At 41.7% G+C, this 21,481-nt stretch overlaps 3 protein-coding genes across 5 annotated transcripts in view; 2 read left to right on the top strand and 1 right to left on the bottom strand.

Annotated features, from left to right (window-relative positions):
• KCTD9 (potassium channel tetramerization domain containing 9) overlaps positions 1 to 2,346 on the top strand; it is a 14,768-nt gene extending 12,422 nt beyond the window's left edge. Inside the window, exon 13 of the mRNA XM_025210133.1 lies at positions 2,268 to 2,346. The gene's annotated coding sequence lies outside the window, so the exon portion shown is untranslated. The remainder of the gene's footprint in view (positions 1 to 2,267) is intronic.
• Positions 2,347 to 2,521: 175 nt separating this feature from the next.
• Positions 2,522 to 21,481, top strand: part of GNRH1 (gonadotropin releasing hormone 1) — a 24,268-nt gene continuing 5,308 nt past the window's right edge. Inside the window, exons 1-4 of one of the 3 annotated variants that reach the window (XM_025210134.1) lie at positions 2,522 to 4,411; positions 4,983 to 5,081; positions 7,307 to 7,422; positions 7,765 to 13,584. In XM_025210134.1, the coding sequence (XP_025065919.1) occupies positions 4,271 to 4,411; positions 4,983 to 5,081; positions 7,307 to 7,422; positions 7,765 to 7,774 (366 nt within the window). In that variant the 5' untranslated portion in view covers positions 2,522 to 4,270 and the 3' untranslated portion in view covers positions 7,775 to 13,584. Of the gene's footprint in view, positions 4,412 to 4,982; positions 5,082 to 7,306; positions 7,423 to 7,764; positions 13,585 to 17,730; positions 17,869 to 21,481 lie in introns of those variants that run through there. The other 2 variants (XR_003095257.1, XM_014522289.2) reach the window with 2 other exon arrangements.
• DOCK5 (dedicator of cytokinesis 5) overlaps positions 19,136 to 21,481 on the bottom strand; it is a 128,171-nt gene continuing 125,825 nt past the window's right edge. The window contains exons 52-53 of the mRNA XM_006028706.3: positions 21,307 to 21,422; positions 19,136 to 19,269 (exon numbers count right to left, since the gene is read on the bottom strand). Of these exons, the coding sequence (XP_006028768.1) occupies positions 19,168 to 19,269; positions 21,307 to 21,422 (218 nt within the window). The 3' untranslated portion in view covers positions 19,136 to 19,167. The remainder of the gene's footprint in view (positions 19,270 to 21,306; positions 21,423 to 21,481) is intronic.

Genomic DNA, 21,481 nt, shown 5'->3' with positions numbered 1-21,481 from the left:
TTTTTTTTTTTTTAAGAACTGGGAGCTGGGGTGGGCTGGGAGAGCAGGCACGGTTTGGGAGGCTCATGGCAGAGGCCCCCCCCCTCACGTAGCAGGGGACTATGGGAATCGCCCCCCTGCCTGGCAGTAGCTGGTGAGTAGAGACTTTTTCATTGGTCTCCCGATTCAGTGGCCGAATCTCCAAATCGAATCGGGCCGAATCTCCTCCAAATCTAAATCAGCACCCAAAGCTTTGCACAGCCCTAGTTTCTGTAGTGCAGAAAGTCATAGAGAAGGAGTCTGCTGGCTTCATTTGATAAGATGTTTCCATTGTCCTATCAATCAGTAGGTAGGTTGACTTTGTACACATTGAAACAAGCACATGAAGAAACTATACCAAATAAAGGTTGGTGCAGCAAAAACACTTACCTCACGTTTACTAACTTAAAGTACTCCAAAGTTGAAACCAGTATAGATCAAAAGAAACGTGAATCTTACTGGGAGATAAAAGCAACTGTATCATAACCAACAAAACGTGACAATGGGTAGTGGCAATCTTAATTTCCACTGTCATGTAGGTGTGTTGCCTTTTTAGTTATGGGAGTGTAGTTTATTTACTGCCCTCTCTCCAGGGAAAGTGGTGCGGTCTTAACAGTTACAGCAGAAACGCATTGTCATTTATTGTTGTGGAAGAGACTGGCTCTGGGTTCATGACCTCTTGGGAGAAGTCTAAAAGAGTTTAACCTTGTTTACAAGTTAGGTTGACTAGAGCATGACACATGACTTCCTGGGGCTCAAGGTCATCCAGTGAGTTGGATCAAAAGCAAGTCTGTAGCTTGCTAGAACTTCTTCATCCAGATCTAGGGCAACACTGTGTCTTTGAAACGGATTTGTATCTCCGTAGTAAAAGTTATGTTATCGTCACAGGTTCATTTCCTCTCTCAAGTCATTGCCTTCCTCGGGGGAGCAGTAAGCATGACTTGGAACGAGAATGATTCTTATAGCTGCAGAAATTATTAAATTAAATTAATTATTTTGCATTGTCTTATTTTGTAGCAGGCAGAGGTAGAATATTGTATGGGAGAAATCTATTTTCATAATCAGCGTGTATAAATTATATTTAAACTTTCATGGTGCATGTTTTTGAATAATCACAACATAAGGCATTGTTCACTCACAGCTGAGTGACAAGACTGAAGGAACAGCCCAAAGTGGCTTATTTGGAAACAGCAGGCTTCAACCAAATATAAGCTGAATTAATAAATGTGTAAAATGGCAACAATCAGTCTTGTTGTTTTGTTTTTAAATTAAGGATGTAAAAGTACAAAGCCAGGGAATGCCCTGACCCTTGTTCCATGGGCAGTTTCACTTTAAGAATCTGCCTTTTCCTTTCATGGTGGGGAGGAGCAGGTATTTTGCTTTGAAACAGTTAAGCATCCACACATGGGGAGCAGACTAGCATTAAAGGTTTGAAGGGTTGTTTTTCGTTTGTTCATTTTTGTTTTTAAACCTCTACAGCATTGTCTATCATAGAAAAAATTATACACTGATTGTGTCAGCTGCTACCACCCTCTCTCACTCATCCAGTTATTTGAGAGAATTTCAGTACTTAATCTTGCCACCTCTCCTTGGTAGTGTCTGAGTTTCTCTCTAACTTGTTTATACATAGTTGGTTTTGAATGCTTTTATACTTTTCCATCTTTGCTCAATAGGAAGTCTTGAATTTAGTGTCAGTAAGTGCAGAAGAGGACCCCATAGAAGCATATGCTGCATAGCCTGAAGTTCTCTTTCCACAGTTCAGATTACCAGCATGGGTTATCTATAAACAAATTTCATCTCTTGGCAATTACCTAGCCAGTGTTCTGTCCAACTTTGCTTTATATTTTTCATATCTAATAATGCCGTTTCTAAAAAATGTGCTTCCAGTGGCCAATCACTGCTGGGTATTCTTGATTTTTACAAGCAAGGAACAGTTTACAATAGGCTTGGACTTACTATACCAATGAGTCTAATGGAAGAAAGATCACTCTTCCAGTAGGGAAACCGCTGCCACCTAATGAAAGACAAAGGATTATCAGTAGCTCTCGCTAAAACCAGTAGAACCTGCTGTTCAACATCTGGCCACTTCTGCATGGGTGCCTAGAGGTGACCTCTTCTGAAAAAAATTCTGCTCTTAAATACACTTTCCAAGATCTGAAAGTTAGTTTCTGTATCTGCTCAAAACCTCAGCTCTGACTGCCTCTGATTTGTGATAGCATATAACTGACCCCTTTTCTCTGATGGACCAGATCTAAACGCTCCCAAATGTTGGAGAAAACTACATCTTAACTCTGCATCTCTCCAAAACCATTCCATTTGGACTCTGCCTTTGCCAAAAGCTGAGCACAGTAAGTGAGTTTCCATTACATAGGGCTGTAAAATATGTGTGGTGCTCTGCTAAGCATATCCTAAAATGAAAACAGCTGTATGATTATCCTCTGTTTAACCTCCCTGTTTCTTTGCACTCTTTTCCAATGCTTGTAGCTCCTCTCAGGAAGCAGGCAAAGGGACATTCAAACAAATTTTATTTGGTGCATGCTATTTTATGGTTTTCATCATAACCAGTTTAGGTTTATCTCTGAGTCACAAAGATGACCATCAGCAGCAGAAGGGCTGTGGGGAGATGCTGAAAAGTAAGCTATAGCTGAGCCATGGGACTAGTCCATGAATCTTCATATACCACATTCAAAAGCCCTTTACTGATGGGCCCAATTACCTGCTGAGCAGGTCCTTTCCCCTTGTTAAGCATTTCCAGCAGGATGAACAAAATCTTCACTTAATCTTCTTTAAAGGGTCCTGAATGTACTTAGGCTGCTGATCTGGGAAGAAAATTGCCTTAAAAAGGCACCATTTTCCAATACAGAAATTAGAGTACCTTCTTATGTACACACCTCCTTTTCCTATGTGACTTAATTTACCTTTGGGTATTATTTCTCTTACTAAAACATTTTCACTGCTTGATTAATTCTGCCAGCAGGAGTCAAGTGCTAACCTTCCTGCTGGGATATTAAAGTAATTCTTCCTGCTTTAATGCATGTCAAAAATAACTAAATCCTCAAAATATTTTAACCTTTATCAAATTACGTTTTATTCCATTAATCCGACAGGAGTATGTGAATGGGAACGTAAATAAGAGGGAGGAGACATTTCACCACTTAAGCATAAACTTGAGATTCTGGGGTCAAAGGGCTGCTCAGCTAGCCATCAGGAGCCAAGTCTATTAAGTTGAACTCATTGCAAATGGTTAATGTGTAGCCCACAAGCCATCTTAATTCAAGGGCCATTGCATAACAGTATCACTGTTATGTATACTTCAGCGGCATCTAAGAACTGCAGGTAGGGACCAAGATGCCACCGGATGAAGTTCTCACACAGTGCTTACTTACCCTAGAATATTTGTGTTAGTCTACTGGGTTGATTTAGATATACTTTACACTTTACTTTAGAACCAAGAATATCAAGGCACTTAAACTGGGCCACATTTTCAAATGTGTACTCAATGTACAGAATACTTGCGTGAGTCTGGCCTCTTGTTTTGGTCCCTAAGGGCCCTGTTTCCTTGCAGTGTGACATACAGCAACAGTCAAACATCAAGTAGATGACTTCCCTTATACCTTTCAGCTGCAGTATACAGAGTGCTGTAAGCCTCTCATTAAATCCAAATTCACCCCAAATATTTTTTCTATTACAAAAAAAACCAAACAAACTACGAGCATTGAAAGAAAAAATGAGGATTTTTCCCCAGGAAAGAGCAGTTAGCTTGATTCGATTCAGAGCCTCTTAAAATTAAGACCTTCAGTTCTTTTAGTGAAAACTGTCAGCTGAATTTAACAGTTTCACCGGAGGTGTTCTAATTATGTGCTTTACTTCTGGTACGTACAGCAGATTTAAGAACAAAATTGCAGTCCACATAAGAGAGAATTTGCTTAAGTCACCTGCTGGGAAAACTTTGGTATTAGGGGGATTAGAAATGCATGTATATAAAAAAGCAAGATGACAGGCACAATACACAGGACATTTGCCAGAGAAGAAGAGGTGGAATCGTTCATCCAGCAGGTAATGTACTTGAACAGAACATGCATTACGCTTTGCTTGTTCAGTGTTTCTAGGTACCTGACAGAGAGAGGCCACAGGGCATTTTAAAAGGCTCGGTGTATTAGAAACTATATGCTTCGATTTAATACAGTATTCACCACTTTTATTCAAGCCTGTATGCTGTCATGGTTACACTTATATTTTGCTCTATGACAGAATGCAGAAGACTAGGAAGGTCTTTGTAAGTCTCCTTCTGCTTATCCTGTCTGTGGATATCTGCCTGGCTCAGCATTGGTCATATGGCTTGCAACCAGGAGGAAAGAGGAATGCTGAAAACCTTGTTGAGTCATTCCAAGAGGTAGGTTCCTGATTTTAAATAGCCCAGCATTTGTTGTGCATTATGCCATGTGCCTTCTTAATTAATTTTAAAAAAGGAATTTAGTATTACTGACAGATGATAGCCCTGGAGAATAATATATTATGTCTGCTGATGAGATACACCAGAGCCAGTGGCACCTTCCAGGTTACATCAGTTCTAAACCTCTCTGCTAGATCAACAGCTTAGCTTCCAGTCTGCTGCTACTGGGCAGCACTCATTGACTTGACCCTAGGTCAAACAGGTGTCTGTCATACTGTAACAGATCTGATGGCAACCATTCACTGGAAAAAGGGATTCAAACCTAGAGCTAGCAAAAGGCTCCATCTACTAAACTTCTGATTCATGCAGTTTCCTCCTTAAATACTTGCATCAAGGTATTTTTGACATTGCCGTTTTCATTTATTGTACCAAGAGTCAGATGACACTCGCTCTAGGCAGTGGGTGAGAGAGATGAAAATAACTGCAGAACTTGAAAACCGCACTGCAGTGCTGCTACACCATTGATCCCTTAGATTTTTTTTTCATGAGACTCGCATTTTCCCCAATTTAGATGGCAAGTGACATGGAAAAAATTGGAGAAATGCAGCAGTTTGAATGCAGCAGTGGCCCCCATCAGCCCTCCAAGCTCAGTGATCTGAAGGAAGCTCTGGTAAGTCAAGTACTGATTTATCAAAGGATCACTTTTGAGGGAGTTTTATTAATCCTTTGAATTACTAGAGCATTAGGGAAGTCCCATCCATTGATGAGGATGCCACCATTCTGGGAAGTGCCACTGGTGCCAAGACTTCCTCCTACAGAGATAAATTCAAAGTGAGGTGATTGTTACCTTCCTCCCAACCCTTGGTAGCATTCACAGCTATTTAACATCAGAGAATAACTCTACCAGCTAAAGAATCAGGCCATATGGATGCTGCTACTCCCAGGGTCCCCCAGACTTTATAGTGCATAATCCAGTAGTTTCTCCAGAGTAATGACAGAACTTCAGTGATCAGAGCAGCATGCAGGAGCCAGAAGGCAGTAATGCACTTTACTGATATTGACAGCATTAAAACAGAACTGGTGCTTTTGGGTGCCTCAGTTTTCACATGGCCAAATGCCACCCTAAATGAGGCAGGTGCTCAGCTCTGGGGGAAAAAAAAAGTTGTGCGTTTTGCCCCTAAAAATTGTCCTTCTTCAAAATTTTGGTCTTGCCTTCTACCCCTTCTAAGTGTTGCCATTCACTGAAGAAACAGCTAAATCTAGGTGAGGAGACACCATTGGGAAGTTGAAGTGTTTAGGAATTCACAGAGCAAGCAACTCAAGCCCTGTCTACAGCTCTGCAGGGAACTTGCTCATTCAAAGCACGTAGAATGTAAGCTTTTTGGGACAGAGACCATCCTTATTTTTTGCTCAAATGACACCTACTACAATGGGATTCTGGTTTGTTCTGGAGGCACCTGGGCATTACTGCTGTCCAAACAAAATGTTTGTATGAAGTACTCTGTCTTGTAAGAGCCTTAACTGGGGGCATTGAAAGAGTCCTAGGAATTGTCCAAATACAGCGAGCGACTCATTTGAGTGCCGCTTGCTCATTCACGAGGCTACTGTTTCTCTCTCACACCTGAAGGCTTATTAACTGGATTTTCAGGTTTGCCATCAGAAATTACATTACAATGCTAGTAATTTTACATAAGAAACTGAAACAAGTGTTTTAATGCAGAGGCTGAAGAACAGATGCCATTCTAATTAGCTTGTGGTTCCTCCTGTTTCTACCATATATGCTGCATTTTCTTTAGTCCATAAACCACCACTGGCCATGTCACACAGTATTGTTTCTTCTTCCTAGTTTTTAGTGCCTACTGATATCAAAACTACATTAAATGCTTCCCAGTGCAACTTTTCCAGGTTACTAATTGCTGCAGTTGCAACAGGGATGCTGTGCAAACACCAATAGAAAGGGAGGTATCCACAAGACACGTTCTTTCAGGCTGTTGCCTACCTTATGAAAGTACTTGTACTATGCTTAGTCATCCCCTAGCACCCCCCCAGGGTAACAAGGAATAATGGTCACAAATTGTTGGAGAGTAGGTTTAGATGAGACGTCCGAAAGCACTACTTCACAGTCAGGGTGGCTAGGATCTGGAACCAACTTCCAAGGGAAGTGGTGATGGCTCCTACCCTAGGGGTCTTTAAGAGGAGGCTTGAAGTCTACCTGGCTGGGGTCATTTGAGCCTGGCTTTCTCTCTTGCCCAGGGTAGGGGGGTCAGACTTCTATGAATCTTTTTCCCAAAAGGACTTTTTCAGGGTGAGATGGTAGAGCACTTGCTATTCAAATTCATCCTTAACATTGCTCCAGACTGTCCGTTTCATTTAGCAGAATTTAATCCTTAAGGGTAGGAGCACATGTTGCATTTGTCCTGGAACAGGAAAGTCCCGGGATGGGCAATTACATACATTTCCAATCAGGGTTTAGTGAACCTGCCATTGTTTCAATGTTGCAATCTCAGGACAACACTTCAGATGCTTTTGCTATGTCCCAGGACAAACGGTTAGTGTTTCCTTTTTATCTCATGCATTTTTTTTAGGGTTTGTCCTGGGAAAATGGACATGGACATCTCAATGACTGCACTTTGCCCCAGAACAAATGCAATGTCTGTTTGTAGCATAAGGGTCCTACATACATAGTGTGGACTGAAAGGGCAGGAGGTGTTGGCATGAGAATCACACAGCCTGATTCAATTTCATGGTCCACCGCATACTTTCCATTCATCTTAGATGATTTTGGCCCCAAAGATTTTCAGTGAGAGGTCACGTTACATCAACAAGGCTCCTTTCAGCATCTAGTCATACTTAAATGTTTTGACAAATCTGATCCTCAGTACCTCTGTAAAACAGAAAAAACAATCACCTGAAGAGGATGTTGTGAGGATAAATACATTGTTCACATACTACAATGGTGGGAGCCAAAAGAATGCTAAATATGTGCGCCATTTTCCATACAGATATTTCAAGTAAGTTCTTTGCTTCCTCTCCTAAATAGCTGTTGCAATGCACTGTTCAAAAAACTTTAGCATTTCAGTGGAGGGCTATTTACCAGATGTGAGGTTGGCCATGCACCTGGGGATGAAAGACACTATTATAAAAGCATAAGCTGTATTATACCATGGTATCAGATACCCAGGCAGGTGGCAGAGAGATCAGCTTGGTTCAGATTTATGCAGTTTTTTAATTCTCTTTCCGACAATGACCTCCATGTAGAATATTTTATTATTTAATCTGGCCTTGAAATTCCAACCAGTTATTTTTCCTCTTAAAAAAAAAAAAAGTTAAAAAAATCACAATGTGTGTTACAGGCAAGTCTGACTGAAGGAGAAACTGGACGAAAGAAGACTTAAATCTACAAAGCCAAACAGAACAAAGGGTCCATTAAAGTCACATGTCAAAGCAATGCTTTAAATCTGAGTTCTAACCTCTGCTTAGATTACATCACATCCCTATGTGTTCGAATACAAAAAAGCCACATTTTGATGTTGGAAAATACTTTAGTATAGAATATTAGGCTTTTGCACAAAAGGAATCATGCTACAGGCCAATGAAGAGAGACTGGATTGACACTCGCAAGACCTGGCTTCTATTTCTGGCTCTGCCACTGACCTGCATTGCGATCCTGGATAAGTTGCTTCACCTTGGCTTTTGTTTCACAACACCTAGCAAAATGGGGCCCTGCTCTTGGCTGTGGGCTCTGGATGCTACTGTAATAAAAATAAAACAAAAACCAAATAAAAGGCTACCTGCTATTCAGTAACATGGAATTTCATTTTGCATGTCAACAGTCCACACAGAAGATATGTTTGCTGGTTCATCCATAAAAACTACATTTATTTAAAAAAACAAACAAACCAACATATTTACAAACTTTACAACAGTTAATACAATGTTTTAAAAACACAGACATTTATACACCTTGCTTTACAGTGTTTGTAAATCATATGCTTTTTCACTTTGAGGGGATGCAACATCCCTTTTCCAAAGCTTAGCTCTGACTCTTTCTTCAGAGCCAATTTAAAAAGCTGCGTTTATTGCTGATTTGCCTATGAAGGAATAACAAAACATCCTGCAGCCTGTAGTGGTTTTAAAACCAAGTCATTATGTCAAGAATCACAAAGGAATCAAAATGTTCATACTGGCAAAGAATATATATATTCAGTAGACTTACCAAGCCATGTGTCTATAGAGCAATAGCTTGGTAACTCTCCTGAATTCAAGAGGGATATATCCCCAGGTCATGGCATTAAACGTTTAATACCAATAGCATCAGTTAATGCAACCTAGTACCTATTTTTAGAGCTGCTGAGTACATACAGCTTTGTTTGAAAGCAACAAACTGCAGATAGATGGCCAGCATCCCTGTAAGAGAAGTCAGAAGTACATATGTACACCTCCTCCCCCCAATCTAATTCCAATTACTTAAAGGTAATCTTTCCACTGACTGAAATGGAAGATTGCTAGGTCAACAGCACACACCTTAATATCACGTGACATTACTTTTTGTGATGGGGTTCTCCAAAGCACATATCGTTCCTAGTGGGATATGTTCTTTAATTCCAGAGGTAGTTATTTATTACACTAGAAGTCAGTGGGATTTTCATGGAAATAGAATTAAGCCATCATTGTGTATTTTTGAAAATCCCACCTCTTCAATGTCATGAGAACCATGACACAGGATTTAATTTTTCTCTAGAGTTTCAGAGGGAGGTTCTCCCTGGTCCACTGGATAATCTGGTCTGAAAATAAATGCAGTGAATTTAAAGCAGCTTTTAATATAGAATGCAAAGCACTGAAAAAGGGAAGCAGCATTGTTCAGGAATGTTTTTGCTACCAAAAAAAAAAAAATACATAGTTAAATTAGACATCCAACTTTTTAAAAATGCCATTTACAATTATAAAAATAAATAATGACAGTAAATCTGCAGCAATGAATCTTATATCTTCATCACTACAAGTCTGACTTGTAAATCTGTGGAAGGTATGCTGCTGACACGTGAAGTTTGTTCAATTCATAATTTTGACAACTGCTCTGCAGGCACAGCTGCATTTTCTACCACTGCAGATCGCAGAACAGCTCTCATTGGGGTCAACTACTTTTCCTAATCTAGTAACCCACTGGAATGGAAGGCTGCCCATTTCTCTCCTGTGTGGATTAGAGCTTCACTTGTAATATTTTAAATAGCATTTATCCCAGCATTATGTATTTTAAATAAAGAACATCCAAGCAACAAGTATCAACCAAGTTCCTCAACAGAGAAAAAATGTTTGTGACTTAGAACTCAATATGGCTAAAGTGGGATTCATTTTTTTCCTTGTACATAGGTTAGGTTTGGGTTCACTTTTTTAATTTCTTCTTTTTTCCATTACTGTGGTCAAATGAAAATGTCATTTGCTTTCATTACTGATATTAAGAGATTAAATGTAATTCAAGTGGGGGGGGGGATTGTTTTTTTGTTTGGTTTTTTTTTTTTTACTTTTATCCAATCATTTGAGATGCACTGAATTAACGTTTTCAAAAATCTCCAAGTAATTGAGGATCTTAACTCCCAATGTTAAAACAGGAGTGTATTTGTTACTTCTGGTAATAAAAGAGTCCTAAATCAGCTCAGTGGTATTGAGCTGAGCTGGACCACTGGTAGGATTTTCCAAAGCAGCTAGACACCTCTTATTGATTTCAATGAGTCAGGCCCCCTAGACACTTCCCTATATATTTAGCAGCCTAAATACCTTTAAAAATAATCACCTCTGAAAACAGGATTAGACTCTCTAATCACTTAAGGCACTAGAAAATATTATTTCCTTGTTTCTAATGAATGTGTACCTATTTACATCAGCTCAGGATCTGTCCCCTTCTGTATGGCAGTCAGTTATACATCTTTAATGAAAATTAAACTATTTTTGGAGCATGCCTGCAGCAAAATAAAGACAACAGTGACAGAGGATAACACAGGTTAGAGAAAGAGGATACAGATTGCAGGCATGGTTAAATAATAGTTTCATAGTTTCATAGCAGGTAGGGTCAGGAGGGACCTGAACATATCATCTAGCCTGACCCCCTGCCACAGGGAGGAATGAATGCTGGGTTCACAAGACCTTAATAGAACCTTTAAGGCAATTTTCCTAACAGTAAGGGCTGGAAGATGAAGGTAATATTTAGTACTCATCAAAATTCCTTGGAAAAAGGGAAGTGCCACCCTCCTTATTCCCTACTCTACAGACATCCAACAGCTGTCTCTCTCCAATAGGGGTGAAGTCTCACTTACAAGGATCTCCAACTGGCCAGACAACAAAGGCAGCAAGAAAAAAAAGCCTGAATTGTGTAGGCAACACACCAAGAAAAACGAAGGAATTTAACAGGCAATGGTGCAAATTCCTAGGCAGAAGGAACAACCACAAATGGCATTTTTATATGTGATTTGGGATGTGGCACCGAGTGCATGTTAGTGAGCTATGCTAATTAAAAAGTGCCCATGTGTCATGTCCTTGTGCTGAAAAAATGGCAGCGGGGCGCTTTGAACTAAAACTCAAATGTGTTTTATTTCAAAGCACCCTGCCACTGTATTTTCAGCGCAGGGACACCGATACACATTACATGGAAGGCTGCTGGAGCACGTCAATTTCTGTGCTCCAGCAAACTATTAATTGAGTCCGCTCCAACACTGGATTTCCAGTGCATCGGATCAGGCTCCCCACATGTCTATAGAAGCCCACTGTCTCTGAAACTTGGTTGAGCTTCTAAACTGTAAGGAAGGCCAAGGAGCAAAAACAAAACTTACATCAGCCAGAGCTCAAGCCAAAACAAGAGAGGGAAAAAAAAAGAAGTGTTGAGCTTCTTGAAACTGAGTCATTTGTGGAAATGCAAGAAAGCTAACACACCCAATTCGTTCTCCCAAGTCCACTTAGGTAGCATCAACACTTGCTAGCTCAGGTGTTAGTATTGATGAACCACTCAGGTAGGAGAGAAATTAAATCACTCATCAACCATCTACAGATATCAACAAGAGTTTTAACCACTTGCACGAAGCGGTTAAACATTCTTGAATTCACGTTCAAGAATGGAAAACAGGAGAAAGAAGAAAATGTCAGGCTATAGATCGAGATGGGCCCATGCTACAAAAATATCCAAGTCTGATTCACATCTTATCAAAGTTCGAGCATATTCAGAGGAAAATTTTGAGTTTGGTCCATTGCAGAATTAAAGAGCAGCTTCAAAGTTTCTCTCAACTTTCAGAGCTATTCAGATACAAACTTCTCATTCAGGCCCCTTTTTCCTTCTACAGACATGTGGCAGGGAAACACAATGCTAACTTTAACTCACTTCTACAAAATAAATTGAAAGGCAGAGAAACGAGACTAGGCCCGAGCTAAACTGATCAGCGATAATAATACCAGATGTCCTTACAGCCCTCTAGTTTACTCAGCGGAGAAACTGCAACAGTTTTAGCATAGGTTAACATTTTCCCACTGACTTTATCAAAAGCAAGAAGCAACTTAACACTGTAACCATCTTGTTCTCAAAAGACTCCATGTAAGCATGGCAGATAAACAGATAAACCCGCACAGACACACTACTCACTCGGGACTAGATCTGGACCCCTCACTCAGGGAAAAATGTTCACTGAACTGAGTTTTGCTTAAATCAGGACTTCAGGATCAGGTCCTTCAGTAGGTGTGCATGTGCATATGGACTAGGAATAGCAGGAAGAGATTGCTTCCAAGCAAAAAGGAAAAGAAAACCCTGAGGTTTTCCAGTCAAGCAATGTCTATGTCCAAGAACATAATGTGGATCTGACAAGTACCACGATGTACCAGAGAGATGGGGTGAAACGTGGTCAAGATGTCCAGAAAGGTTTTCAAAGATGTCCCTGGAGAAGGCAACAGCCCATCAGACAGCTGTGCATGTGCTATAGCATATGTGATGTGACTACAGTGCGACTTCTAAAATGTCTCCAACTTGTTTTGTGATGTGAATCTGATATGACCCTTTAATGAATGCAATCTGTTTATACAGCCATCCAAGAAGCAAAACAGAAGCATCTTCTGCAAGTTTTTGCTTTTACCCGGAATCAAACACAAGCCAAAAAACGTATTAGAGAAGATAAAATTGTTCCAGTTTGAACAAAAATTAATTGCGAGAACACTGCTCTAGTGAAAGGGGCTTTGTTTAGGTTCCAATGGCTTCTGTTTTTCAATGAAATGATGACACCAGTTTGGGCAGCATGAGCAGGAGTGATTATGGTACAAAAGTCTGCATTAGAGCCATGGTCAATGTTTTTTAATATTATACATCTTATCCTTGGTAGTGATTTCAGTGGATCCCCTAAATTTAAGCCAAATGACGATCTAGCTTTACAGTTAGAGATGTTCCCAATTCAGATCTTTGCAAAATCTGCAGTGTGCGAGACAGGTGAGATGAAGAGCTCCAAACTCTTTATGTAAATCCAGCTCACCCACAACACTGAAAAATCATAGCAACAAATAGGAAGTCAGCTCAAGACTTAGCTGACAGGATTTTGATGCAATCGCTCCAATACCATGTGACAAAAGAAACCTGGACAGATGGAATGTGCAATTCAGTTCTCTGAAAGGCTCAGAAGAGCCAAAAGTTTTTAAAGTAACTTCTGGCAATCTATAAACTATGCTAAAAAAAAAAAGAGGCTGACTGTATAGCACGACAAATGTAATCAAGGAGGTGAGAGAAATTAATGTATGGAACACAACTACAAAGTTGTCATAGCCGACATACACCTTTGTATAAGTAATGATTATGGGTCTGACCCAAAGCTCACCCAGTGGTCCTGGGATCAGTCTCTCAGGAAGATATACAAAACCATTCAGTGTGTTCTTGAAGTCTACTAACACTAATACTTGAAAAAATAATGGAGCAGGTATAAATGGAAGTTATGGCTGAAATAACAGGAGGGAAAATGTAGATCACTGGACAGTGAACATATTAAATAAATGTCCCACAAGAAGCAGTAGGAATTGGCAGGAAGATAAGAAGATTGCCTTTTATGACCAAGTAACTAAATCCTTGGATGATGGTATCACTGTGGACGTAGTCTTTCTAGACTTTAAGAAGGCCTTTGACATGGTCTCTCACCCCATTCTCATCAATAAATTAAGTGACTGTGGCATTGATGCCTGCACAGTTGGATGGGTAAAAAATTGGCTGATGGGGTGCACCCAGAGAGTAGTGGTGAACGGGTTGTACTCAACCTGGCGAGATGCAAGCAGTGGGGTACCCCAGGGCTCGGTCCTCGGGCCCGCACTGTTTAACATCTTCATCAGCGACTTGGACGAGGGGGTGGAAAGCACGCTGTCCAAATTTGCTGATGACACTAAGATGTGGGGCGAGGTGGACACACTTGAAGGGAGAGAAAGGCTGCAACTAGATTTAGACAGTGGGCAGATGAGAATAGGATGGGGTTCACGTAGACAAATGCAGGGTGCTGCACCTTGGGAGAAGGAATCTATAGCATACATACAGACTGGGGAGTTCCCTTCTTGAAAGCACAGAGGCAGAAAGGGATCTTGGAGTCATTACTGACTCCAAGATGAACATGAGCTGCCAATGTCAGACCACACCCAGCAAGGCCAGCCATACCTTGGTCGTGCATCCAAAGGTGCATCTCAAGCCAGTCCAGAGAAGTGATACTCCCCCTCTATGCGACTGGCCAGGCCGCAGTTGGAGTCCTGCGTCCTGTACTGGGCACCGCACTTCAAAAGGGATGGTGAGAGGGCAGCAGGACAGGCCCTACGAGGAGAGACGGAAGGACCTGAACCTGTTCAGCCTCAGCAAGAGGAGGCTGAGGGGGGGACCTGGTGGCCGCCTAAACTCATCAGGGGAGATCAACAGCAAATAGGCAGAGCCCTTTTCTCCCCAGCATCACCTGGGGTGACAAGGAACAATGGTAGTAAGCTGATGGAGAATAGGTTTAGGTTAGAGATCAGAAGGGAATACATTACAGTTAGGGTGGCCAAAATCTGGAACCAACTTCCCAGGGAAGTGGTCCTCGCCCCTACCCTGGGCAAATTCAAGAGGAGGTTGGATGATCACCTGTCTGGGGTCTTGTGAACCCAGCATTCATTCCTGCCTGTGGCAGGGGGGCAGGCTAGATGATCTGTTCAGATCCCTCCTAACCCTAGCTACTATGAAACTCTAATGTCTATTAGTATGATCCAGTATTCATGGAAGTGAATGAAAAACATTCTCATTCATTTTGAGAAGGTTTTGAAATGCCAATTTTACAGTCATTCTTCTAACCGTAACTGCCTTTAATGAGTCCTTCATTCCATTTAGTTCAGAGATAATAACTGAAAACTTTAAAAAAGGAAACAAGTTTTACACTTCTTAAAATTATCATTTAGTCCCTAAGTATTAAAAACAAAATGAACATGTTTTAAGCAAAGATCAGGTCAGGAGGAAACACTTGTCTCAGGCACTGTGTAAATCACAATGCATGCTTTATTTAAGGTCAGAAAAAGCTTTCCAGAAGCCGCAAGATCAGACTGCAGTACCATCATGAAAGTTAGGGTTAGCAAACCTAATTACTACTCAGAAGAGAAAAACTCCACATCCCAAGAATGTCTCAGTAATTCACCTTTTTGCAAGCTTACTCTCACTTCCCCAGTGCAAATCAGCTTCATCTCAATTCATATCAACGGAGTCACCGTATTATCTCACAAACAATATGCCCTGTGATAGTATACACACCCTAATCTTAGTCCTTGGACCAACACGGCTACAACCTACACCCCTTAAAGTAGTTTTAAGCACTTGTTATGCAGCTCAAAGTTATGCCAGGGTTTCACTGGCAGCCCCTGAACAATTAAGGTGTGCTACTTCCCACAGATTTGCTGCACAAATTGAAGTCCTCAGGTATCTCTCGCCCCCACCTGTACAGCAGGGACAGAAACCTGTCCTGACTCACAAGCCCTTAAGTGGCAACTCAGCTACAGCTCCTAGTCCTGTCCCTGCCCACCAGGCATTGAGGGCAGTGGTTCTCAACCTTGTTCAGACCAGGACCAATTTGTAAACATTGAGGGCCAGTCTCCACACGGTGCCCCTCACTCCTGACCTGCTGCCCCCCACCCCCAGCCTCACAGCGAGTGGGACAGAGGTGGATGCATGAGGCATAGGGGGCCCCAAGCAGCCCCTGGCAGGCTAACGCTCTGCCAGCCTGCAAGGGACAAACCCCAGTTTCCCATGTTTTTCTCCTTTACAGAAGAATCCAATTTTAAATTTTGTTTGCAACCCTTTCGTATACAGGCACTCCTCACTTAACGACTGAGTTCCGTTCCTACGACTCGGTCGTTAAACGAATTGGTCGATAAGCGAGGAGCCGCCCCTTACCGACCGCAGTCGGCCCCCAGGGAAACAGCCGGGGACGGGAAGGCGCTGGCCATGGCAGTGAGCGCTGCTTGACGCTGAGACACCACGCTGCCGACCAGCTCTACGACTCTACAGAGAGCTGGTCATAAGTCCGTGCGGTCGTTAAACAGGTAGGTCGTTAAGTGAGGAGTACCTGTATTTCTGCAAACCACTTTTGGGTTGTGACCCACAGGTTGAGAAACACCAATCTAGGGCACCTACACATGCCGGAGGTCTGCTCTAGTGTGTGCCAATTAGCTGCTGAAGCGTGTTAATTAACATGCTCCAGCAGCCTCCATGTCAAGACTATTTAGTATTCCCGTGCTTCAAAATGGCAGCGGGGGCACTTGAACTAAAGTTTGTCGAACAAGCTGTAGTTCAAGTGCCCCTGCTGCTATTTTGAAGCACAGGGATGCTGATACACGTGACACTGCGGGCATTTTAATTACAGCAGCTCTCGGAGCTGCTTTAACTAAAAGCACCTCCCCACCACACCAGAACGTGTATAGATGCCCCTAGTGACGAAGTCACAACTCGACAGCTCAAGGACAGTCAGAGAAGGTTTGTAGACTAAGGGTGCGACTGCTCCAAACTCCAAGGTAGCACTAACACTGATCAACTTTTATGTGGCTCAGAGCATAAGGTGCAACAAGGCCCTCCTTCAGCTGCCTGAACCATAATGCACCAGCTGCTGTACTGGGGAGCGGGAATCAAAGCAGGGTGCTTCTATCCCAGTCAGAGAGATCAGCTTCCCCACTTAATGCACAGACCTCAACTTTATGAAGCTGATTCACAGGGGAAAGGTACATGTTGTGTGCAAGAATATACAGTATATATTGCCAGACGTGAGATGGAGATTAGACTATTACAAATCTATAGGCCAGATCCGCATCCGGTGTAAATTGTTTTAATTTAACTGAGATCAATTAAGGATTAGGAATAAGCAACCAAACCTATATCAAGGATCCATATACTCCTAAACTCTGGATAAATATACAGATCCTAACTCCTTAGCTGGCCACCCTCTGAGATTTTTTTCTGAGATTCTGAAATGAGAGAGGAACAACAGTTATTCAGTGACTGTTTTTTTCCCCCTTCCCTTGAGTACATCAGTGGAAAGGACTCATGGAGTACAACAGAAATGTTTATAAACAGGATACTGGGCAGGGTGACGTGGCAAGTATTCTGCCTAAGAACTTATAAATTAAAAAATAAAACTCCATTGGCTTTTAAGCTCCTTGTGAACGTGGCAGAAACCAGCAGCTCCGACTTCGAGGTGTACAAAGAAAGTTTTTAATTATGAAGATTTTAAGAAGTGCCCCTAAGCATCAATTCTGCAATAGGCAGCTCAGCACAACAGAAAATCTACTCCATCTGTTGATCCTCTGGATCCTAGGGAGCAGAAAGACTACCATGCATTTCGAAAGAGAAAACTGACCTTAAAATTCATTGTAATTGAAGTGCTCCACAAGCTTCATGCTAGCCCTTTGCTTAGGTGAGTTTCAGCCCAAGAAACCACCAAACAACTTCAGAAACAAGTCGCTATTTTAGCTCAGACCTCACAAAGTGCAAATCAATCTGTCAATGCTACTGGTGTTAATCAAAGAAGGGTGAAATCCTGGTACCAGTCGAGTCAAATAGCTGAAGTCCTATAGGATTTAACAGACTCAAGATTTTATTCATAAACCTCAGTCACCAGGACAGTCCAACTGTGAAAGCCAAGTGAATCTACAGTCCATCTGATCCATGAATAAGGGGATTAACGCTTCTATTGCACGTTGATAAATCTGCCAGTCACTGTACAACCTACAGGAAATAACTATAATTCTACTAATTTGGAATATCTATTTTTGCATGAATTACATATATAAAAAAAACCCTATTTTCTTTATTTCAGAGGAATGTAAAGAATGCTGCTGATGCACACTAAAAAACAATGAAGTGGAATGAATTATGAAAGGAATTAGAGCAGATTCCATAAAACATCCTTTAACTGCACAAGTCAGCAAAGAACATGAAGTTGGAGTAATCCAGGGTATTAAAATGCATAAGATTACACTGCCAAGTCTTTCATGTCCATCCCAGTAATAACTATGACTTAGTCAAGTCCAATGACTGTTAAGAGTTTGGTCAGGTGTTTAGTGGGCAAAGCACAATGTAAACGGCAAGACAAAAGGCACAGTGTTGGAGTGTTGCAATAATTGGGTGCTGTAAAGGGAAGTGTATTTGTGACCATCTGGATTTGAAGCTTTTTGGGCAAGAGTTTAATTTACATTCTTGCAAGCCCACTTTTGCATCTGCTAACTTCAAAAGTCATTGCCCCCCTAATTCCCCCCACCCCCCATCTTCATGAGATGATTGTAACTTCAACCTCAGCTAATCCTAAAGTAATCTGTCATGGGAGTGAAAACTTACACCATTACTTAGTTGTTAAAATCAACTAAATGGTGTACAAAGTCCCAGTGTGTGTACGGGTTGGTAGATAGCAGTATTCAAGGCAAGCTTCAACTGCATTGCAGTATTAAGTGAACAATCAACAGCCAAAGTATGAAGAGAAGTGGTGAACCTGCACTCTCCATTGGGAGCGAGCTACCTCTATTTTTGGAGCAGGACTGGCAATCCTCCCATCATTCTTAAAACACAGGAGTGATCTAGAGCAATGCCTGGTTCAGGCAGGTGATGCTCAGTTGATGCTTCCATTAGATCTCGGCATGCAATCAAAACTCCAGGAAGCAACTTGAATGGAGTCATGGCATCCCATGCAGACGCCTGCTGCCTTGGTGGGCTGCATTTTGCAGATAGGGAAGGCTGCCATCCATTTCATATGAATTAAGGCTTTTCTACATTTTCGGTTTTTGCGCTATTGTAGCTGCACAATTGTGAGGCTGTAATGTACACATGCAGCAAAAATATACAGAAGGTATTGCATTGATGCGACTTACCTTGACGTGCACACTGGTGCACATCACGTTTTGTACCAGTGGAGCAGCTCTAGATGTTGGCACTGCTGAATTCATGTTAGTGACAAAAAACAAGAAAACCAGCCCGAGCAGTCTCTTAGCTCCTGCTCACATAGCCTCCATTTTAAAACTGGGAGATTCTCCAAAGGTTAGTGTCTCAATATGCATAGGTAAAATTGGAAGGTTGGAAATTTAAAATATACTTAGTTCAAATGGCTTGTTTTGCAATTACCTACAGGAAAACTTTCAGGGAAGGGATGGGAAAGGAAGGCCAAATTGCCCATCTTTATAGCTGGAGAAACCCAACACGTCAATAAAAAGAAAGCAGCCATTTCAATCAAGGTGCTAAAGAGCATGCAGAAGGGTGCTAATCCTCATTGCAGTCCCTGCTCAGAAGAGAGGACGCTGGATTTTCTTGCTTTCGGAGGTGGAGGGGGAGGTTTGACTTCACGTCTGTTGGGCAGCGGTGGGGCAACCTGAGAAGATAAAAGCCATAACCAGAAAGTTGAGGGCAGCTGCTGAGCCAGATGACATACCTCTAGAAGAGGTTGCATTCCCTGCTGTTCGTTTCAGGATTAAATCCTTGAAATCTACTGCATGCAGTGTTTTCCAGTGCCAGATATAAGCAATGAGCAGCAAATAAACAAATACACATTCCCAGACAGAGGAAATAAAGCCTGGTCTTATTACAGTAGGGGTTTGCAGATAGATACGTTTAGGTTCTGCTTCTGACTGTGTCCAACCTTGGAAAAGTCCGTTCCCTTTCTGCCCTGGTTTTCCCTATTTGTAATATGGGAACAATACTACTTGCACAATACTGGAGCCTTACAATGTGTCATGATGGGTAAATTTTCCTGATTTTCCACTGAACTTCACCTTGCGTAGGCACTTACCCAAGTACAGGGAGGATCAAGAAGATATAAAATGCTAATAAATCTGATGGTGCAAATGACTTCATATACTGCACGGAACCAAAAACATCCAACTACATGTGCCTGCAGAGAAAGCCACGCCCCTTGCTGCACAAGAGGTGGGATTTTAAAGACTTTATTTTTGCACAAATCTGCACTTGCAGTTTCTTCTGATTTTATGCTTTAAGTGGTGTGCCAAGGGGCACATTTTTGAACAAACAAGACTCAAAAGAAGGCTGGGTGAGCAAGACAGCATATGTTCTCCCTTTGCTCAGCCCCAACTGCCTGGATTTCAAGACTAATTAACAGGGGAGGGGTTCTCACATAATAATGTGCTGAAGCTCTTTGGAAAATACTTTTACAATGTTTCTTTATGGGCCTCTGAGTCAGTCCAATTTGGCTGCAGGCCAAGGTCAATGACAATGAAGTGAGCAAGAGCATGCTAGTAATTAGTTTTCTTACAATACTCAAGGGAAGGCAGCTCTTTATTAAATCTTCTGGAACCAATAACTCCCAGAGCATCCATGGAGTTCGTATATTTTTTGCCATCACGTTACCTAGCACAGTAATACAGCCCCATTTCAGAAGCTGAGTCAAGTCAGACTGGATGAGGATTCGAAGAAGCAGTATTTCAGTGGTGGATAAACTGACTCTTATCCATAGCTGGGATATGTAAGACTTGAAAATCATTTAGGGATCTTTTGCAATATAAGATCTAACAGTAACATAGATGTGAAGTAAGAATATAATGCCCCAGTGAGATGGTGACTTGGATCATGGCCACAATCATTAGGGGCATCTGTTCTCAGAACATGACAGGCTCCCGCCCTTTGAAAAAAATCAGACACACTCACTTAGAGTTAGGGACACAAAAAGATGAGGCATGAAAAATCATAAAGGCTTTTTGCAGACGTTAATTCCCTCCCCCCCACCCAAAAGGCGCTTTAAACTACATGTGTTCCCAAGCTGAGCCCCACGCATGCCCAGAAGAGACAGTGTGTTACTTCAATCCAGGTTGCCTGACATCTGTAGAGATCAGGTAACTTTAGTGGGGCTTTTTTGGCGCTTTTATGTAATAGCTGATTGAATCAGCTTTAGCTAAAAGCACCAGAAAGCCCCACTGAAGTGCCCAACGTTTACAGATGTTGCAGAGCCAAGCTAAAGTAACACGCCACTTCTTTCGGTATAGCACATGGGGGGGGGGGTAATGTTTGCAAGCAACCTAATTTGCATATGAAAAAAATCTTAAGACTAGAAATTTTCACTCCTGAGTAATGAAGAATGCTGTGACATTTAACATGCTAACTAAAGCCATCAGGTTGGTTTGTGTTTTCAAAAAAAAAAAGGAAATACATTATTTTATACAGAAGACTTTGCTTAAGGAAGGAAAATGCATCCCTTTCAGCTGAAGAAGGGGACAGGCTTGATTGTCTTCCCTTTAAATGGAAAAGTTCTTGCTCTCTTGTGGTTTCAGGAAGTGAACCAGTAAACTGATTAGACAAGTTTCAAGTGGCACCACCCTAAAAGCAGCTTGGAAAAGTCCACTGGTGCTGCTTTCTCAAGAATAGGCTTCCAAAAAAGTGTCAACTCCAATTTCCTTACCTCCGTAGAATTTCTTGGGTTGCTGTTCTCATAGGGTTTGCTTTTGGGTGGAGGTGGGGGTGGGGTGCTCGGAAAGTTAGCAGCTGCCAATCCATCAGTCTGCAGCGAGGGAAAACCTAGAAATAATTAAAACAAACAAAAACAATTGCCAGAGGAGGAAAGCTGGGGGGGGGGG

The sequence above is a fragment of the Alligator sinensis genome, unplaced genomic scaffold (genome assembly GCF_000455745.1).
Source record: "Alligator sinensis unplaced genomic scaffold, ASM45574v1 scaffold685_1, whole genome shotgun sequence".
In the NCBI taxonomy this organism is placed as follows: domain Eukaryota; kingdom Metazoa; phylum Chordata; order Crocodylia; family Alligatoridae; genus Alligator; species Alligator sinensis.
This window is presented reverse-complemented; position numbering and strand designations above follow the sequence as displayed.